General features: G+C 37.6%; 1 protein-coding gene across 2 annotated transcripts in view; it reads right to left on the reverse strand.

Moving 5' to 3' along the window:
• creb3l2 (cAMP responsive element binding protein 3-like 2) overlaps nucleotides 1-16,844 on the reverse strand; it is a 28,828-nt gene that overhangs the window by 4,196 nt on the left and 7,788 nt on the right. For both annotated transcript variants that reach the window (XR_003936955.1, XM_030150624.1), the window contains exons 2-10: nucleotides 5,730-5,970; nucleotides 4,585-4,802; nucleotides 4,413-4,491; nucleotides 3,111-3,313; nucleotides 2,742-2,888; nucleotides 2,567-2,625; nucleotides 1,883-1,951; nucleotides 351-450; nucleotides 48-177 (exon numbers count right to left, since the gene is read on the reverse strand). Coding sequence is in view for 1 of the 2 variants with exons in the window: in XM_030150624.1 (XP_030006484.1) it covers nucleotides 48-177; nucleotides 351-450; nucleotides 1,883-1,951; nucleotides 2,567-2,625; nucleotides 2,742-2,888; nucleotides 3,111-3,313; nucleotides 4,413-4,491; nucleotides 4,585-4,802; nucleotides 5,730-5,970 (1,246 nt within the window). In the remaining variant the exon portion in view is untranslated. The remainder of the gene's footprint in view (nucleotides 1-47; nucleotides 178-350; nucleotides 451-1,882; nucleotides 1,952-2,566; nucleotides 2,626-2,741; nucleotides 2,889-3,110; nucleotides 3,314-4,412; nucleotides 4,492-4,584; nucleotides 4,803-5,729; nucleotides 5,971-16,844) is intronic.

The raw sequence follows: 16,844 nt of genomic DNA on the forward strand, positions 1-16,844 counted from the left end.
GTACATGCAGTGCATACAGTTTGCATGAGTATTTGCATGAGACACACCTGTGGCTGTGTAGGAATCTTTGACAGCCAGCTGTGTGGAAGTGTGACCAGCTTCAGTGATGGTGGACGAAGAAGTCAAACTGCTCGGGTAAAAACTCCCCAAAAACAGAGCAAAACACAAGACCACCACCTAAAGAGAAAGAAAGGGGAACGGAATAAATAACTGATGACTCACACAAAGTGATGTGCTAATAATAATTGATGGAGGCAGATGCTTCCTTGTCAATATTTCAATCAATGTTTCATAATCTCCTGTTAGGATTCACACACACGCATGCTCGCACACACATGCACACACGTTACCATTAAGCAGGATGATGTCTGGGTGCCAGCCACCCTGCAAGATTTGGGGACTTTGCTGGCCACTACCGCCTGCAGGGATTGCAGCTGCTGCAGCAGAGACCTGGAGAGAACAGACATGGGTTAAAGACACACATTAGACACACACATGTCCTAAACTTACATAGTCTACATACTGTAAACAGTTAGAGGAGGGGCAGAATAACATGAATGACACATGAAGAAATAAAAATGGTTATGCAGGTTTTACTGTATTTATATTTACAGTAAAATGGATCACAGGTGTGTATGTTTCAATACGAGGGGGTTCTGATCACCTATATTGTTCAGTCTTTAGACGAGAGGACACAAACACAGAGCAACACAAAGAATAAATAATTCATTTTAGAGTCTGACAGCATCTTTATATCTCTTTATATTTTCTGGTACTTTGCATTTTTAAAACACCAGTTATGTCAACCAGTATTTCGAGATCCACACTGTTTTATTCTCCTGTTATTATTTCCTTCCACAGAAGTGTTTCTGAAGTGTTACTAAATATACAACCACATGGCCATTATTTTTTTCTGTTGTCATAGGGATGATTACTTCTGATCAGATGCAGTTTAATGTTGCAAAATCCCCTCTACTGCGGATATTGTTTTCACCTTTTCTGCAAGGCGTTTGCTTCATATTTTCAAGGTGCATCAGGGTTAACACATACATACACACACACAGACGCAATCGGTTCATTTAAATTTCAGATGATAACACTGAGTTTACAGCTGCGTTCCATTCAACTATACTTAACACTACACTCACTGTGCACACACAAACACACTGTCACACAGGTCACCGATGCATAACAAGAGCAAGCAACACTGACGATTTGAAGCAGCTTTAGTGTTTTACATTAAAATAGCCTCATGATTATGCATGGATGCAAAACTGCAGCTGAGCAGATCTACTGGGAGCTTTTGATTCAGCCAATAATACAATTCAGGTGGTGTTTCACAACACACCATCACCAGTCTTTTCAGCTACACAATGAAATAAACACATATGCCTTAAAAAAAGATTCCCAGAGAAAGTGAGTCCTATATAAACAGAGGGAAGTCCTCTCCTAAATGTCCTGGAGCTTTGACTGCTGTGATCTTTGAGTGTTTATGATTGACACGAGTCAGATTTGTCATTGCTGCTGCAGCTCACTCATCTGTGTCACATCTATAAATATGATGTGTCCCAAGACACAACTGTCAAAGCCTTTAAGCTGTGAACTGCCAGTGAATTAGTAAACAAGACAAAAAAAAAAAAGATCAGTCAAAAATACTTAAATTACTAAAACATGTGTAATTTCTGCTTAAATCAAGAACAGCTTTATGAAGAATGTCACAGTGTGGGATAAAGTATAATTTTCTCTGCTTGAACTGCTTTAACTCCTTAACAAACAAGAGGGAGATATGTGTAGTTCTACTTTCAGTGGCTTGTCTGGACCATTATGGTACATTTAAATTATGTGTAAAAATGTTTCTTTGCATCATCTGCATAGTTCTTACTTGTTGGTACATTCCAGGTTGTCCACTTTCCTGCGTAGCTCATTGTTTTCGTTGGAGCAGGTCTCCACCCTGTGGTTAGATAGGAGTACTGCAGGTCAGTGACTGCTCAGAGCTGCCTTTACACATTTTTCTCATCTTATTCAAAATTACATATTCAGATTCCTATATTTTTATTATTTTTTAGTAGTTTATGAACGTAGTAGTTTATGAAAAAACACAAGGTAACATGTAATCACAAACTGAAAACACTGTGGATGAGTAACAAATAAAATCAGTTCCGAGTTTAGTTGCATGTAAGGATCTCTACATAGAAGAGGTTAATAGATTATAAAACCAATGAAAACATCTACTGAGAATGTTAAATCTCACAGAGGATATTAAAGACTTCCAACAGCTAAAACATGACTCAACTGATGGCGAGAGAGAAACTTCACTGCCAGAAACATGTCCAAAAAAGCTAAAATACATACTGTTTTCTGAAGGAAAGGAAAATACCACCACATTTAATCCAAGAAAGGATTTTTCACATTATTCAGTAATGAAAGTAACCAGTAATGGCATCCATAAATGAGCCTATACATAGACTCTATATAAATGGGTTCTGTACAGTGATTTAGTTGTTTTGTTTTTTTAATTTAAGTATCACTCATAACTTCAGAGAGGCTGAGGAGGAGGAGGACTTACTTCTTCTCCAGGGCGTCCATGTACTCTTTCTTCTTTCTACGACTCTCCTGAGCTGAAATCTAGGCAGGAAACAAAACATTTATCAAATTATTCTGATCACAAAATATTTCATTAAATTACATTAGCTTTCAGAAAGTAGGATTGATGAGCTAAATAATCAGTATACTGTTGGTACCTTGTTTTTGATCTTCCTCCGGATCTTTTTCAGTGCCTTCTCCTCAGCTTTGGTGAGTGGCAGTTTTGTTGGAACTGGGTAACCTTCGGCCACCAGAGTACGACGCTCCTCCTCCGTCAGGATCAGAGGCCCTGAACCCTGCAGTTTCTACACATGAACAAGGATATTTAGTCTTTCTGATCCGTTAAATGTTTATAAATGCAATTATGAAAGAGAAACTTCAAAATACCCACACTTTATACTTAACATTATCCATTTTTGAATATGAAAAAATAATAATACAATCTAACACATCAGCATTTTAAAGTAAATGGCAGATTAAAACCAAATTATAAAGTAGTAAGGTAGTGTGGTTTATCTTGTACTTACATGAGGGGCAGTGAGCAGAGGGGAGTTGGACAAAGAGGAAGGAGCTCGTGGTGACACTTTGAGACTGGCCTGGGATGGAGGGGGACTGGTGGGTGAGGTGGGGCAGGACAGACCCGGTGGGGCGTGGACGGGGCTCTGGCTGCCCTCTGAGTCACTACCGTGGGAACTGGGAGGAGTGGGAGGCATCTGCAGTGACTCCAGACCTGGAGCAGTAGACACAAGTGATAAAACTAAACAGTCATTTTGGTGAAAATAATCAATTGTGATATAAATCTTAAATACTTACTAATAAGACTTGATGTTAGGTTTATTCTTAACATTTTTTAAGGAAAGCCAAAACTTATTTAAGATGCATACACAGTCTTATGTTGCAGAGTAATCTCTAAAAACAAGCACATATCTCATCACCTCATGCCAGTATGTATGAGGACAGCTTCACATAAGGGCCACATTACATCTGGGGCTCTGGGGCATTTTTACAAACACATTTTACAAGCTTCCATGACTTTTGACCAATAATTTCCTCAAGTAAATCTGACAGGTTTACACATGTGTTTTATGTAATATGTATTATGATCAGACTTTATTGTTCATTGACATTTGATTAAATTTTGTCACACATTTAGACTTTGTTGATTTGTATGATGTTCTGTAATACACTTAAGTTTTCTTTGTTTTACTGTTGTTTCTTAAAGGCTTAATGAGGGACATGGTCTGCAAATGACTAAATATAGTCCAGAATACATTGCATCAGTTAAATTCTATTCAAATGTACTAATGTCTATATATACTGTCCCTGTCAAATAAGATTTTATTTAAAAAATGTTAATGTAAGTTACAAGATCGGACAGCAAATCTAATTTTAGTTGCAGTGGTTTATTGGCATAAACAGATCAGGGGATAGAGGGTAGGTTTCAATGGTTTTTACTCATAAATATGTTAAACTTTGGTAAATGTCCCTCATTTTTTTCATTTTGTTATTATTTGTTATTTTTTCCATGTGAAAATCTACTTTGACTATCTCTGACTAGTTCTGCATACTGCTTACTTTTTCTCCTGCTACTTTATAATGACTACAATCAAACTTGACCTTGTTTCGACCAGTTTATTTTCAGTGGATTGAATTTAGGTGCATAAACCGGAAGGGCACCTTCTCCACATTGATGGTGGAGGGATATCAGACCAGGGCTTGGACATTTTAATTCAGTTTCACAGGAGAGTGAAGTGTTTGAGGAAACGTCCAGCAGGGGTCCTCATAGCTTAACTTAAACAAAAGCAGATTCACGATCCAGTAAGTCTGACCTTTTGGTGACAGATTGAGAAACTGGTCGACTTCATGAGGCTCCAGTTTAATCTGAGGGATGATATTCTCCTCCTTTATCTACAAAGTCAAGAGAAGATAATTTATAAGTTAAGGGGAAAGTCTGACATGTGACTATATGACATGTTTAGGTTATTTTCTCATGGCTCTCACCTTGATGCCTTTTCCCTGGTTGAGGCTGATGGCTGTGGTCTGAATAGGGGTGACGGAAGCTGCAGGGGACACAGTGGGGGCCTCTGCTGTTTGGGCTCCATCAGGGGTCGGCAGAGAGAGTGTGAGGGTGGGGAGAAGTGACGGAGTCTCACACAGGAGGCTGTCTATGGCCTCCTCCTGCTCCATGGGCCAGTCGGCAGAATCTCCATCTGACTCAGCTACAGAACATTTAAATGTGAAATATTTATTTGTGTGGCTTTAACAAGATTAAGTCTCTGTTTGTACTGTTTCTAAGATTAATTTTGTATTGTTGACCCACAACATAGTAAAACAGATTGTAGACTGTTGTCATGAGTTCACTGCAATATTCCACTGTTTTTGTAATGAGGTGTTGTTCAACACTCTCTGTGAATGCACATATGTTACCTGGTTACCTCTGATCCCTGATGTTCATGGATCAATTTCAATGGCCTGTCTCTGTAACAGTGTTATTAATTCCATGACATTCTATTGATCCCCCTCCCCCATTCTCATACATACATAAATCATACAAAACTTCCCTTTCGGGTACAATTCAATGTCCATACCTCAAATCCTCAAATGTGAATGAGAGAGTAATCATTGCTAATCCAGGTTTTTTAGTAGAATAAAGAAATATTATAACAAGTGGGAGAGGGCTTACTCTGCTTCTTCTTCAACCAGAAAAAACATATTAAGGTGTGTGTGTTTACACTAACTTAAACAGAAATGTATATCATGTAAATGTTTTCACATAAACAATATATTCAGTTCACAGCAATTACAGGTTTTACATAGTTTTATTGATTTTTTGATGATTTTTGTTCTGTTTGGATTGTTTAGTGGAATAACTGATCAATATCAGCATCAATAAACTAATCTATGCACCCGAGATTGGAAAATTTAAGTACTATTATCACAATTATGCCTAACGTCACTAATTTGCATCATAGTTATTGTATGCGCTATATTCAAATGAACAATCTCCACATAATTTAGGATCTGTGTCACAGCAACACAAATATTTTTTTCTATAATTGTAAATATATTTAGACAGTAAGGGGTTAAACCCTGTACAAAAATGTCCCCAAACCCTTAACCTCATAATGAGATGACATATATTGTACCTGCTTCGCTGCCTGGCTCTCCGGTCAGGTGCGACAGGGGCGACTGGGGTCGGCTGTCTCCACAGAGGGAGTAGCTGTGCTCAGCTGTGATGTGTGGGGGAAGAGGGGAGGATGGGGACAGGTCACTGTCATCTCCCTCCATGGCTTCCCCTCCGCCTCTCACACCGGACAGGAAGGGATCACTGAGCAGCTGGCCCAGCAAAGCATCCTGGGAGAGGTCATCCAGGAGCTCTGAGAAATGCTGAAAAAAAGGAATAAAAATGATAAATATATCTTCAGAGGACACTTAATACCACCGCAAATATCACATTAAACCCTTGTACTTCCATGGACCAATCAGAGATGAGGCCACAAGCAGGAGGAGACAGCAGATCAATTATATGAAGACATTTGGAGGTCTCTTCTGTAATTAGAGACTGTTAAATTTTTTATTGCCACCTTTCCTTGAAGTTTTCCCCCAGCATCCCCCCCGGGGAAGCAACCAATCAGAAACTTGTAAAGCTGTCTCTAAACTGAGGACAAACCCCGAGTAAATATCTCACCCATCAATCAGTTTCTCTTTCAGTGAGTGTGTGTGATTCTCAGTGTGGTGACACATTTACAAAACACACGCAAAAGTCTAAAGACAAACCTTCCCTCCTCCCCCTCTTCACCCTCCTTCAATCTCCTCTTTCATCCTAATTCTTCTCAACAACATTCCTTCCCTGTATCTCCTGTCTATCTCTTTCTACCACCAATAAATAAGGTGTGCGTTTGTGGGTGTTAAATACTCTCCTCCAGTGTTATGACTAGCATAAACAAAAGATGAAGCTGGAACAGATGTGCTGATAACACACTGACATACATCTCCGGTGTGTGTGAGTGTGTGTGTGTGTTACCTCCGGTTGGATTTCTTTCAACATTTTCTGACATGGAATGTGTAGACTCCTGTAATTATCATTATTTACCAACTACTTTCAGTGCCAATTTCCAGTTATTGTTTTTAAAATTAGCTCCTGATTAAGTCACTTTAATCTTCTTTGTTCAAAAACTCAAATATTCCCTAGGGTTTTGCAAATTTTTGACTGTTACAGGAGAAAAAAAACTTAATTAAATTGTAGTTGCACCATGAAAGAGTACATTATACAAAATACTGTATGAAAGCTACCGTATTTTGTAAAAAAAACTTCTTGATCTAGCTGAGCCACATGCATACACGTAATATACGCTTTCATGAATATATCTGATGTTTTTTTTTTTTTATCCTTGTTTTGGTCTGACAGTCATGTATAGACAAAACTTTATACATTTTCATTCCCACTTGAAATTGTGAGTTACATCACATTTACTATATATGCCAAATTCATTATAACAATTTTCTGCATCTTATTATATGGATAGAGAAAAGGGGGGAAAAAGTGTCCCGACTTGAACCCATCCCTCCATGAGCATGTGAAAATATTTCTCGTATAACCTTCCCACTTCACGTTCTGTCGCTGGGCAGACTAACCAGGCTTATCCAATGAAAATATTAGCCATATGGGAACAGTTTGTGCTCCACCAATGACAGTGAAATAAACAGCTTAAATCAAACACACATGAAACTGAAGGTGGAGACAAAAGTCGGTAAAGAAGATGACTCATTATTGATTATGGATGACTCAAATAAATTTAGTGTTGTTGTTTATGCACAGACAAAATATCACAATGTACAACAAATAGATGAGTACTGATAGATGAAGTAAGAAAGGGAGAGTGAAATCAAGATGGTGGAAGACAGAGAAATAGGAGGAGGGCTAGCAGTGAACAGTGAACGCCAAGCATGTGGCTTTCATTACAGAGCTTCACTACACACACATGCACACACAGACACACACACGCACACACACACACACACACACACACACACACACACACACTAAAATGACCTCTTCACTCCATCAACAGATGACACTCTTCTGTGGCTGAATACTGCCCTAGAAGGCAGCGTCTCAGGCCTCTGTGTGCGTTTGGCGTTTGCGGGAGTGTGTGTGTAATGTAATGTAAACAAAGACAGCCCACCGTGAATCTAGTCAAGAGGAAAACAAACATTTACACACTTATCCATTACTTTTCATAACAACCATCAGTGTGTGACACTAACGTGAACAAACCATGATGATAACGTATGCGCGCATGTGTGTGACTGTGGACATAGCAAAACCCATCACATTTGGACAAACATTCACAGTACCCTTTTTTACACATCTTGGCAACAGCATCTCCATGGCAACAAAGAAACAGTGATGACGTTAATATTATCAGAATTATTTTGGTGATCCTGGAGGAAATCAATGTTTTCATTAAATGTTCTAACTGCACAAAGCAACTGAAGATGTCCAGGTGGATCATCTGGAGGCACACGCTGACAAAGTGGAAGACAAGCCATGTGTGAACACCCCGAGCCGATAGTGTGGACAGAGCTCCACAGGCAACAGTTCAACACCCAGGATACAAACACATTCAGTGATCACAACGAAACCGTCACGGACAAGGACAGCATGTACATTTCCTGAAATAATAATAGTACATACAAGGTCAATATTGTGGCTAATAGCAGCCACTAGACAAGAACTGATACTGTTAATATGAGACATTTTGTAGGTCATATACTTAAAGTGTTCTCTTATGTTTTAGCAAATATAGTTTCATGTGGCTGAGGTTTTACATTATCAGGCCAAAAAAAAGAGTAATATGAGGGAGATGGTGTTAGGTTTGTTTTTCAGCCCAAAGAATCATTATCACTACTGATGAGACAGAATTACACCATATCTTAAGATACATGAAGGATAGTGTGCTAAATATCAATATTTATTGGGAATTTGTGCAAATAATCAATGTAAGCATACTTGACAGTTTTGGTTTTTTTTTTAGTTTTTTTATTTGGAGTGGGGAAAGGAGATTTCTGTTTTACTTCATAGAGATGCAGAACTAATGTTTATGCTGCATATATGAAGTCTGAAAAAATGTTTAAGGTGCTTTAAAAATTAAAAATGCTACACTTGTGGTTCATCCATTATGTGGTTGGTCCTTTATTATTATTATTATTATTATTATTATTATTATTATTATTATTATTATTATTATTATTATTATTATTATTTTGGTTTGAGTGGAAGATATAACTAACAGTGACCTTGCGACTAAATGATTAATACTGGCTTGATTATTGGACTTCAGAACATGTTAAAATGCCTATCCCTCAGATTTATAAATTATACATTATATTAATCATGCAGTGCTCTATTGAAGACACACAGAAATCAATGATTTAGTCAGTGTGTACAATTTTATCAAATTCTGTGACACTGATAATATACTGCAGTGAAGAAACACATGATATATTGTTGATGATTGTCTTATATTGAATCCTATCACACAATCACTGTACTGTGACTCTATTGTTAGTGTATATAACATGTTGTGAAAGAATCATATGATGAGCCACTCTGTGATACCCTCCGCTAACTATAGGGAATGAAAAGACGGGGGGGGGGGGGGGGGTTATGGTAGTGCTTAACCCATTCCTAAAAACCAAGCTGTACAAACTTGTCCTTGAGAATGTTGTAGGTTCTACATACATGACCTTTGACACCAACCCCTTTCTATATCTGGTCTAGTCACATTTCTCCTGTTGTGGCATAAAACAGCATAAAACATGAAACTCATCACCATAAACTCTGGTGAAATCGGAAAGAAATAAACAAGCAATCCACCCAGCATGACGGGATAAATCCTCATCTTGTTTAAGAACAGGAAATGGGAGAGGTCCAACTTCGCCTTCATGAACACAGAACCACACCAAAGTTACATAGCGAGGCTTTATACCCTCCCTGTCATCACTGCCCAAGTCGCGGTGTGTGGTTGTGGTTGTGTGTGACAGAGAAAATGCAATGCAGGGCAGTCGACAGGGCTGCAGGATCAGTCACCAGCCGGGTGTAACTCATCACACACAACAGAAACCTCTTTGTGCTGGGAGCCCAACAGAGAGGTGTTATTTAGGGCTGAATGTGTAACTCGAAGCTCTCCAGCTGAGACACAAAACCTCCTGAGTTGAAACTTAAATGGGAGAACTGGGACTTGGCACTGGAACTAGAGCGAGAATCAGTGGAGTAGAGCTAATAACAAAGAAGATATTCTCATATATTTATGAATAACAACAAGCAGGAAGTGAAGATCTCTGCTGAAAGTGCAGATCGGAATCTTTTAATTAAAGCCACAGTATATTGACAGAAGAACAGTTATCTACTGCGTTTTGGTTGCATTTCTCAGAGATCATGCCTGAAGAAAAACAAACCGGTGTTTGATCATAGTCAAATCAGATAAACTAGCAACAGCAAGCAAACTTTGAACTTTTTTTTAACGACTACATTTTAGCAAAACAAGTTGAGTCACAGGTTAAAAGTAACAAATTTGAATTCAGCGCTAATGAAATTTACAGTTGCAGTTCTGGAAGCGTCAGCTGAGAAAACAGAAGACGAATACATCTAACTTTCTAAAACATGACAGCAAACCCAAAGTCATAAAAAATTTGACTTTTTTATGACAAAAATATCTAACAGTGAAGTTTTTAGGGCTTAACATAAGCTCTGAAATTTTGCCAAAGATGACAGTGTATTGGATTGTAGACATATACATGCACATGCATGCAGCACATGTGTTATTGTGACCAACGGTTAGAATAACCAGCTACAGGCTTTGTTTGCAGAAGAAAACTTGATGATACCAGCTGCCAATAAGAAGATGAAGACTGCTCTCTAGTTAGCAGGCTGAGTAAGGAGTGATAAGATTCAACAATAAAAGCCTGGACAGCTGTGTGGTCACTACTGAGCAGCGAAATTATTGGTCTACAAGTGAAGAGGCTGGAAGGAATGTCTTCCTGGTCTATAATTCCTCTGGAAAGTAGGATGTGTGTCTGTTTTAACCCTTAAGGGCCACTGAGGTTCAGAGATACAGAGGAAAGTTTGATGATATAACACCATTATCCACTTGGAGAGAGAAACCAGATGTGTACGCTGGAACACATACATATATCTTTGTGTGTGTGTGCATGTGTGTGTGTGCATACTTTGCCCAGGACTCATTTTTGCATACTTTGGTCAATGACTCAACTGAGTTCACAAACCAACACGGGCACAAATGAATTTACGTCGAGAGAAATGAATGAGTCACCACTTTACTTTGGATCCACTTTCTGCAGTAACATTAATTAGCAGCACGTGCCATGCAGTAAACAGATAAGCAGTATTAAAGGTTGAACACATATCTGGGCACTTATCTGTCAGACAGCCTGTTCTGCAAACTCTCTAAATGCTTAACAAAACGTTTAGTTATCAATGACAATTTGAGAAAACATGGAAAGATTTCATGTTAACTGAACTTTAGATAACCCTTGTTAATAGTCGAGTTTAAATGAACCTAAATGAGCCTGCTGTGGTATTCATATTATTGTAAAAATAAATATTTATACTTAAATAAAGGTCCTTTTTATATCTACGGAGGGAGCCTGTCACCTCCATCGCGTTTCTACTGTATTTTCCTCTTCTTTCTTCTATTCTATAGGGTGTGTATGTTTGAGTGTTGATCACAGTTAATATCCACAAAACTAAAAACCCCAGAATGGTTAAATACAAATACAGTAAATACAGTGTGTATATTCAGGCTTGATGTCAGTATGAGGATGCATACCCATGTCTCAATAGTTTAAAAAAAAGACAAACAAATGAAGGAAGGAAATCTACTTCAAAGCAAAAATAAGCGAAGTATGTAAATATAAATGAGGCATTAAAAAGGTACATCAATGAACAATAAAAGTGTAAGTACTGTTATACAATACAGGCCTCTTTGTAAATCTTTATCCATTCTGTCATCTCTACTTTACTTTCTTTGCAATATTCTGACCATCTGGTGAAATTCCCAAGCTGCTTGGAGGTCAAGAAATGGCTACAACATTTGCATATTTGGATTCCACTGCTGTAGTTACAGTGTTTGAGCATTGTTAGCATTCATGACTCTAAGTGGTGAATCCCACTCCTGCAGCTGGAAGCACAGTTACAACAAGTACCCACTGGAATGCTAACAATGTGTGCGAGCTGTGTTAACACTCAGATGAAGTACATTTGCAGAAACTTTAACTACACAGACGCTGGGATTCCACCACAAATCCGACCTTTAACATTTCTAAATGTAAAAAGGTGAAGTAGCAGTGACAATTCTGTTACTATGACACTCAAATAAAGAAAGTGGACATAAAATAGAATTAACTGTAAAAGAAACATGATTTTTGGACAAAAAAAGAAAAGAAACTAAAGTGAAGCTAAGACCGAAAAGAGTTTTTTTTTCACTATTTTATTTCACTTTTGTTGTCATTTTAAAAAATACTGATAGATTTTTATCTGGTAGCAAGTGATGCAAACATTATTCTGCACTCTAAGCTCATACATAACAGTTATGATAGAGCTGCACTCCAAAATGCCCATACTAATCAGAAAACATCATAGCAACCTCATTGCCAGACTTGGGTTGAGCCAAACCATGCACCTGATAACCATGAGAGTTAACAGGACTATACATCACCCTGAAACCACTTATCACTTGTCGTAACAGTAGTAAGCTCACTTCAGGATATGCAGTCTTTGCCATAGTGCTGATATTGTGCGAGTCAGGAGAGGAAGACAAATCACAGGCCTTGGAGGGTTTCTGCTATCAGGGTCCTATCTGTCCAGCACCAAGGCTGCATGTCTGCACAGTATCCAGTATTCAAAGTGTGACACCATCAAGCTTTGGAAAGTATCTACTCAAGTGTCGTTACTCAGTACAGTACTTTACTTCTTCCATTCTGTGTCATTTTTCTTACTTCTGCTCCACTTATCTCAACACCTCCAGACATGCATTTGCCTTGCTGACATCAATTTTTCCATCAATTTCGACATCTCTCCCAAAGAGCTGAAGCTCAATAGAAGTGACCTCACTTTACAAAAATGTCCTGATTCCAAGGCAGCTTCAATCTGGTTCTCACAAGGATAACAGTGCAGTGCATACACCCTGACCCAGTTTCCCAGACACTGATCCAGGCTGATTTAGCCAAAAATGACATCTAATCAAGGATGTTGTGTGCCAAACAGGAAGAAGCAATAGAACAAGCAACAATATTTGGAAATGACTTTAGTTTATACACATACAATATTTCAACAAATTATTAGATCTATTAAAAAAAAAACTTAATATGCTGCAAAATGCTTCAAATAGATCATGAAAAGTTGTAAATCCATACCACTGAGAGTCTGGCTAAAGTAAAGTATTCAGCAATGTTTTCTTGAAAATTGCTATTTTATTTGCCATGTTAATTATTATCAAAGTAGTTCAGGATTAACCTTGTTGTTGAAGCCACTTTGGGTCTAAAAAAAAATCTGATCTCTCATAAATGATAAAGTTCTCATAAATGTGATGGATTTTATGATTTGCCAACTTTAAAGCCAACTTTGACAAGGGCACAGACAGCTGTAAACAACAGGATGTGAAAGGACAACAGAGGCTGTGGCATCCAGCAGGACTGAACCCAAAGGAACACACACCCAGAAGCATGAATAAATTCACAGCAGATCCATTATAAACCTGTTTCCAGACTTAAATGTCCATTTCCTGTGTTCCTAAACCTCTTTTACCTCATTAATGCATCAGGCTTGAAGGAAAAGGTCAATTTATGCTGGGCCATGACAGGAAATGCTTGAATGAGGTTAAAAACAGAAAGTAAAGCAGCAGAGTCGGAGAGATGTTGGGTTCATAGAGTGAAAAACATCCCCAGTCAAAGTTCAGAAATATGAGTCAGTTGTTATCTCTGAGGATACTGTGCTGCTGATATTAGTGTGTGCGTGTGTGTGTGTGTATAAGTAAAAGCCACACATGACAAGTGGAAAAAATGTCTCTTTCCCCTTCTGGGTCTCTCTTTTTGTAAAACCCCCCCGTCCCCCCCGTCTGTCTCCTGAAGCTTCCCAAAAGTTCAAAAGTCCACCCCCCAACACATGAGCACACAAACTTTCCAGTCTTGCTGAGGCATACTGACCGTTCAGTGAGTACCACCCCCACTTTTCCAAACACACCAACCCTCCAGATGTTACTCAATGACTTCTCCAGAGTTGGATTAGAATATCAGCTTCCAAATACCTGCATTCATGGAAATATCTTTACTTCACTTACAATAGTGAATCAAGAACACATTTTTTCTATAAATTCAGGAAAAAAACAAAATCCATACGAACTAACGTGATGAGAGCCTTGAATGTTTGTCCAAGAACACAATGACCTGGATGACCAATTCCTTCATGACATGAAAAGGCACAAAATCAATAAACGGAGGGGATTCTGCAACTGAAAATAGTCCACAACAACATGTACGTTTTCCTCCATTTTAAGTACAAATTATTTTTTGAACAAAAGTAAAAACGGTAAAAACATGTAGTAAGTTTCAGTTATTAAGTAACAAATAGGCCCTTGTAAGATGCTCACTAACATTGTGCATTAATAAGACAATGTAAGCATGTTAATTAATGGATTATAAAACATTATAATATTAAAATCACTTATACCAAAATTGACACTTTATAGATGTTTACAAATAAAAGCCTTAATAGTAAAATTCTCATTATTATGTCATTATTAAACATCTACTGAGTCTGTTTCCTTCATTAAGACTGTACTTTCTTTACATTTATTAGCCTACCAGTTAACTATAAGAACAATTAAGGCTCACAAATTCATAAAAGCTTAAACAGTGCTATTCTGTCTGCAGAGATAAATAAACCAAACTGGTGATTGAATAGACAAACCTGCAGTTTGTGGATCACCCAATCCACCTCCCGAGTCAAAAACACTAATATTCTGGACTTGTTATTACACATTTTTCTTACAAGACAGAGATATAATTTAAAAAACAAACAAACAATGTTTTGGCAGTGGAAACACATTGTCTTTGCATAATGACAGATTAATTGAAAAGAACTGCTTTAACTTTAGATCAAATAGCGGCAAAATGTATAGATATGTTTTAAAACTGATGGTTAACTGATAATGAATATGTAATAAAGTTTAATCTCAAAAAAGCAAAAACAAAATGTTAATAAAGGTTTAACAATGCCTTAATATGATGCTGTTATTATGGACTTAACACGCTATAATGACATTTATAAGGACTTAATAATATATACATAAACATACATTTTTACAGACTGTATCCCTGTACATACCCACTCACTGTATAAAAACTTATTTGCACTTTCTATACATACTACAATATAAAACCCACTATAAATAATAATATACATAAACATATTTTCAATAGACTGGATCCACACACCCACTCACTGAATAAAAACTCTAATTTACACTCTGTACATATTACATTATAAATCCACTGTAAATCTCAACCCATTGTTGTCCTTGTCTCTAGTCGAATGTTTGCCTATATTATGTTTAGGTCCATATGTGATTGGGTTCATATTGTCTGGGTTCATGTCTGAACTGTATGTCATGAGCAATGTAAAAACCGAAGCCAAATTCCTTGTTTGTGTTCACATACTTGGCCAATAAAGCGGATTCTGGTTCTGACTTATATGGGCCTTTTTACTAATAGTAATCGTAATTACAGTGTTTTCTTGTAGTTTTATATGGGAGTAACTATCACTGAATCCATGTTTTGTCTCTTCTGAAACACAGCTGTCAGATTCAGACACACTTTGTTTGTGTCTCTCATCCTCTCCCTCTTCCTTTGTGTATGCCGCTTTAAAACTGGGTCAACTCGAGCACATGCATAACATTTTCCATCCTTCCACTGAAACGCTGACCAGTCCTCATGAAGACACACAGCTGTACTACTGCTGAACTCCCTCACCTCTTCTCCTCACACTCTACTCACTAAAGTTTTTCCTCCTAAACAAAAGGCCTTTCTTTCCTTCAAAAGTATCTTCCTTGAACCACTTAAAAGGTATTAATGTCTCAAAGTGAGATGATTTGGGGATTTACTGAAAGCTAAGCTCACTTCTTCTAATTTTTCACTCTTTTCTTTTGTGTTTCATTGTGTTTGCAGGTTGTTTGTTGTAAGATTATCACCAATTATTATTGTCAAGATCAGTTAAGAGCCAGTCACTCTCCTTCCTGCAGGATGCTGGGAAAAAAAATAGGTCAATGCAGGGTACCCCCAGCAAGCTTTTTAATTCACAGAAAAGGCAAACACTAACTTGTTTGGGTGTGCCTCAGATCTTAATTCCTGCGTTATGAGGAGCTGTTTGGGGCTTGCCAAGTACCAGCATGCTTGAGTGTCAAGTTAAACAAAGACACACAAACACATTGAGCTTTGCATGAATGTCTATGCCTACCGGTATACAAATGAAAAAACTAAGGTGTGAAGGAGGACTGCCCTTTTAGAGGAATGCGAAGAGACGGGTGAGGTACAGTTTGATCAAAAGTCATCATTATTATATTGCTGTTATTTTCATTTCTACACAAGAAATCTACTTTAAAAAGGACATTTTTACTTGCCCTCTGGCAAAATGTTTAATTTCTGGTTATTTGTTAGTTAATTTGGTAATTATGGAATGACAACAAAGACAAAAGTTTATCTTCATGGTTAATTTGCATGCCTGTGTGTACTTATTATAATTTTACAATATGCTTGACAGATTTATTAGCTCTAGCCTTATTGCTGAGCCCTACTGATATAAACAGTAAACATCAATACCCTTTTTTTTTTTTTTTTTTTTTTTAACTATTACCTGAGTTTTATGCCATGAGATAGGTGATGAAAATGTCCCAAAATCACTACTGACTACACAATTTGAGTGTCACTACTCTGCTTATGCAATTTCACATTGAGCTTGAAGTGTTGCAACTTAATGTTTAATGATAAAACAGTAGCACACTTTTTTCCCCCTTTTTTGCTCACTGTCTATTGTGCAACTTACATCGATGTTTTTTCCAATCTTCACAGTGTAAGTAGTGAGGTTAACATGACTGACAAAACTCTGGCGATCACTCATAATAGACTAAATATAGAAACAAAAAAGCAGTTATCCTTTAAAATAGGTTGGGCAGTTTCATCTATTA

Source organism: Sphaeramia orbicularis, chromosome 12 (genome assembly GCF_902148855.1).
Source record: "Sphaeramia orbicularis chromosome 12, fSphaOr1.1, whole genome shotgun sequence".
Taxonomy (NCBI): Eukaryota; Metazoa; Chordata; class Actinopteri; order Kurtiformes; family Apogonidae; genus Sphaeramia; species Sphaeramia orbicularis.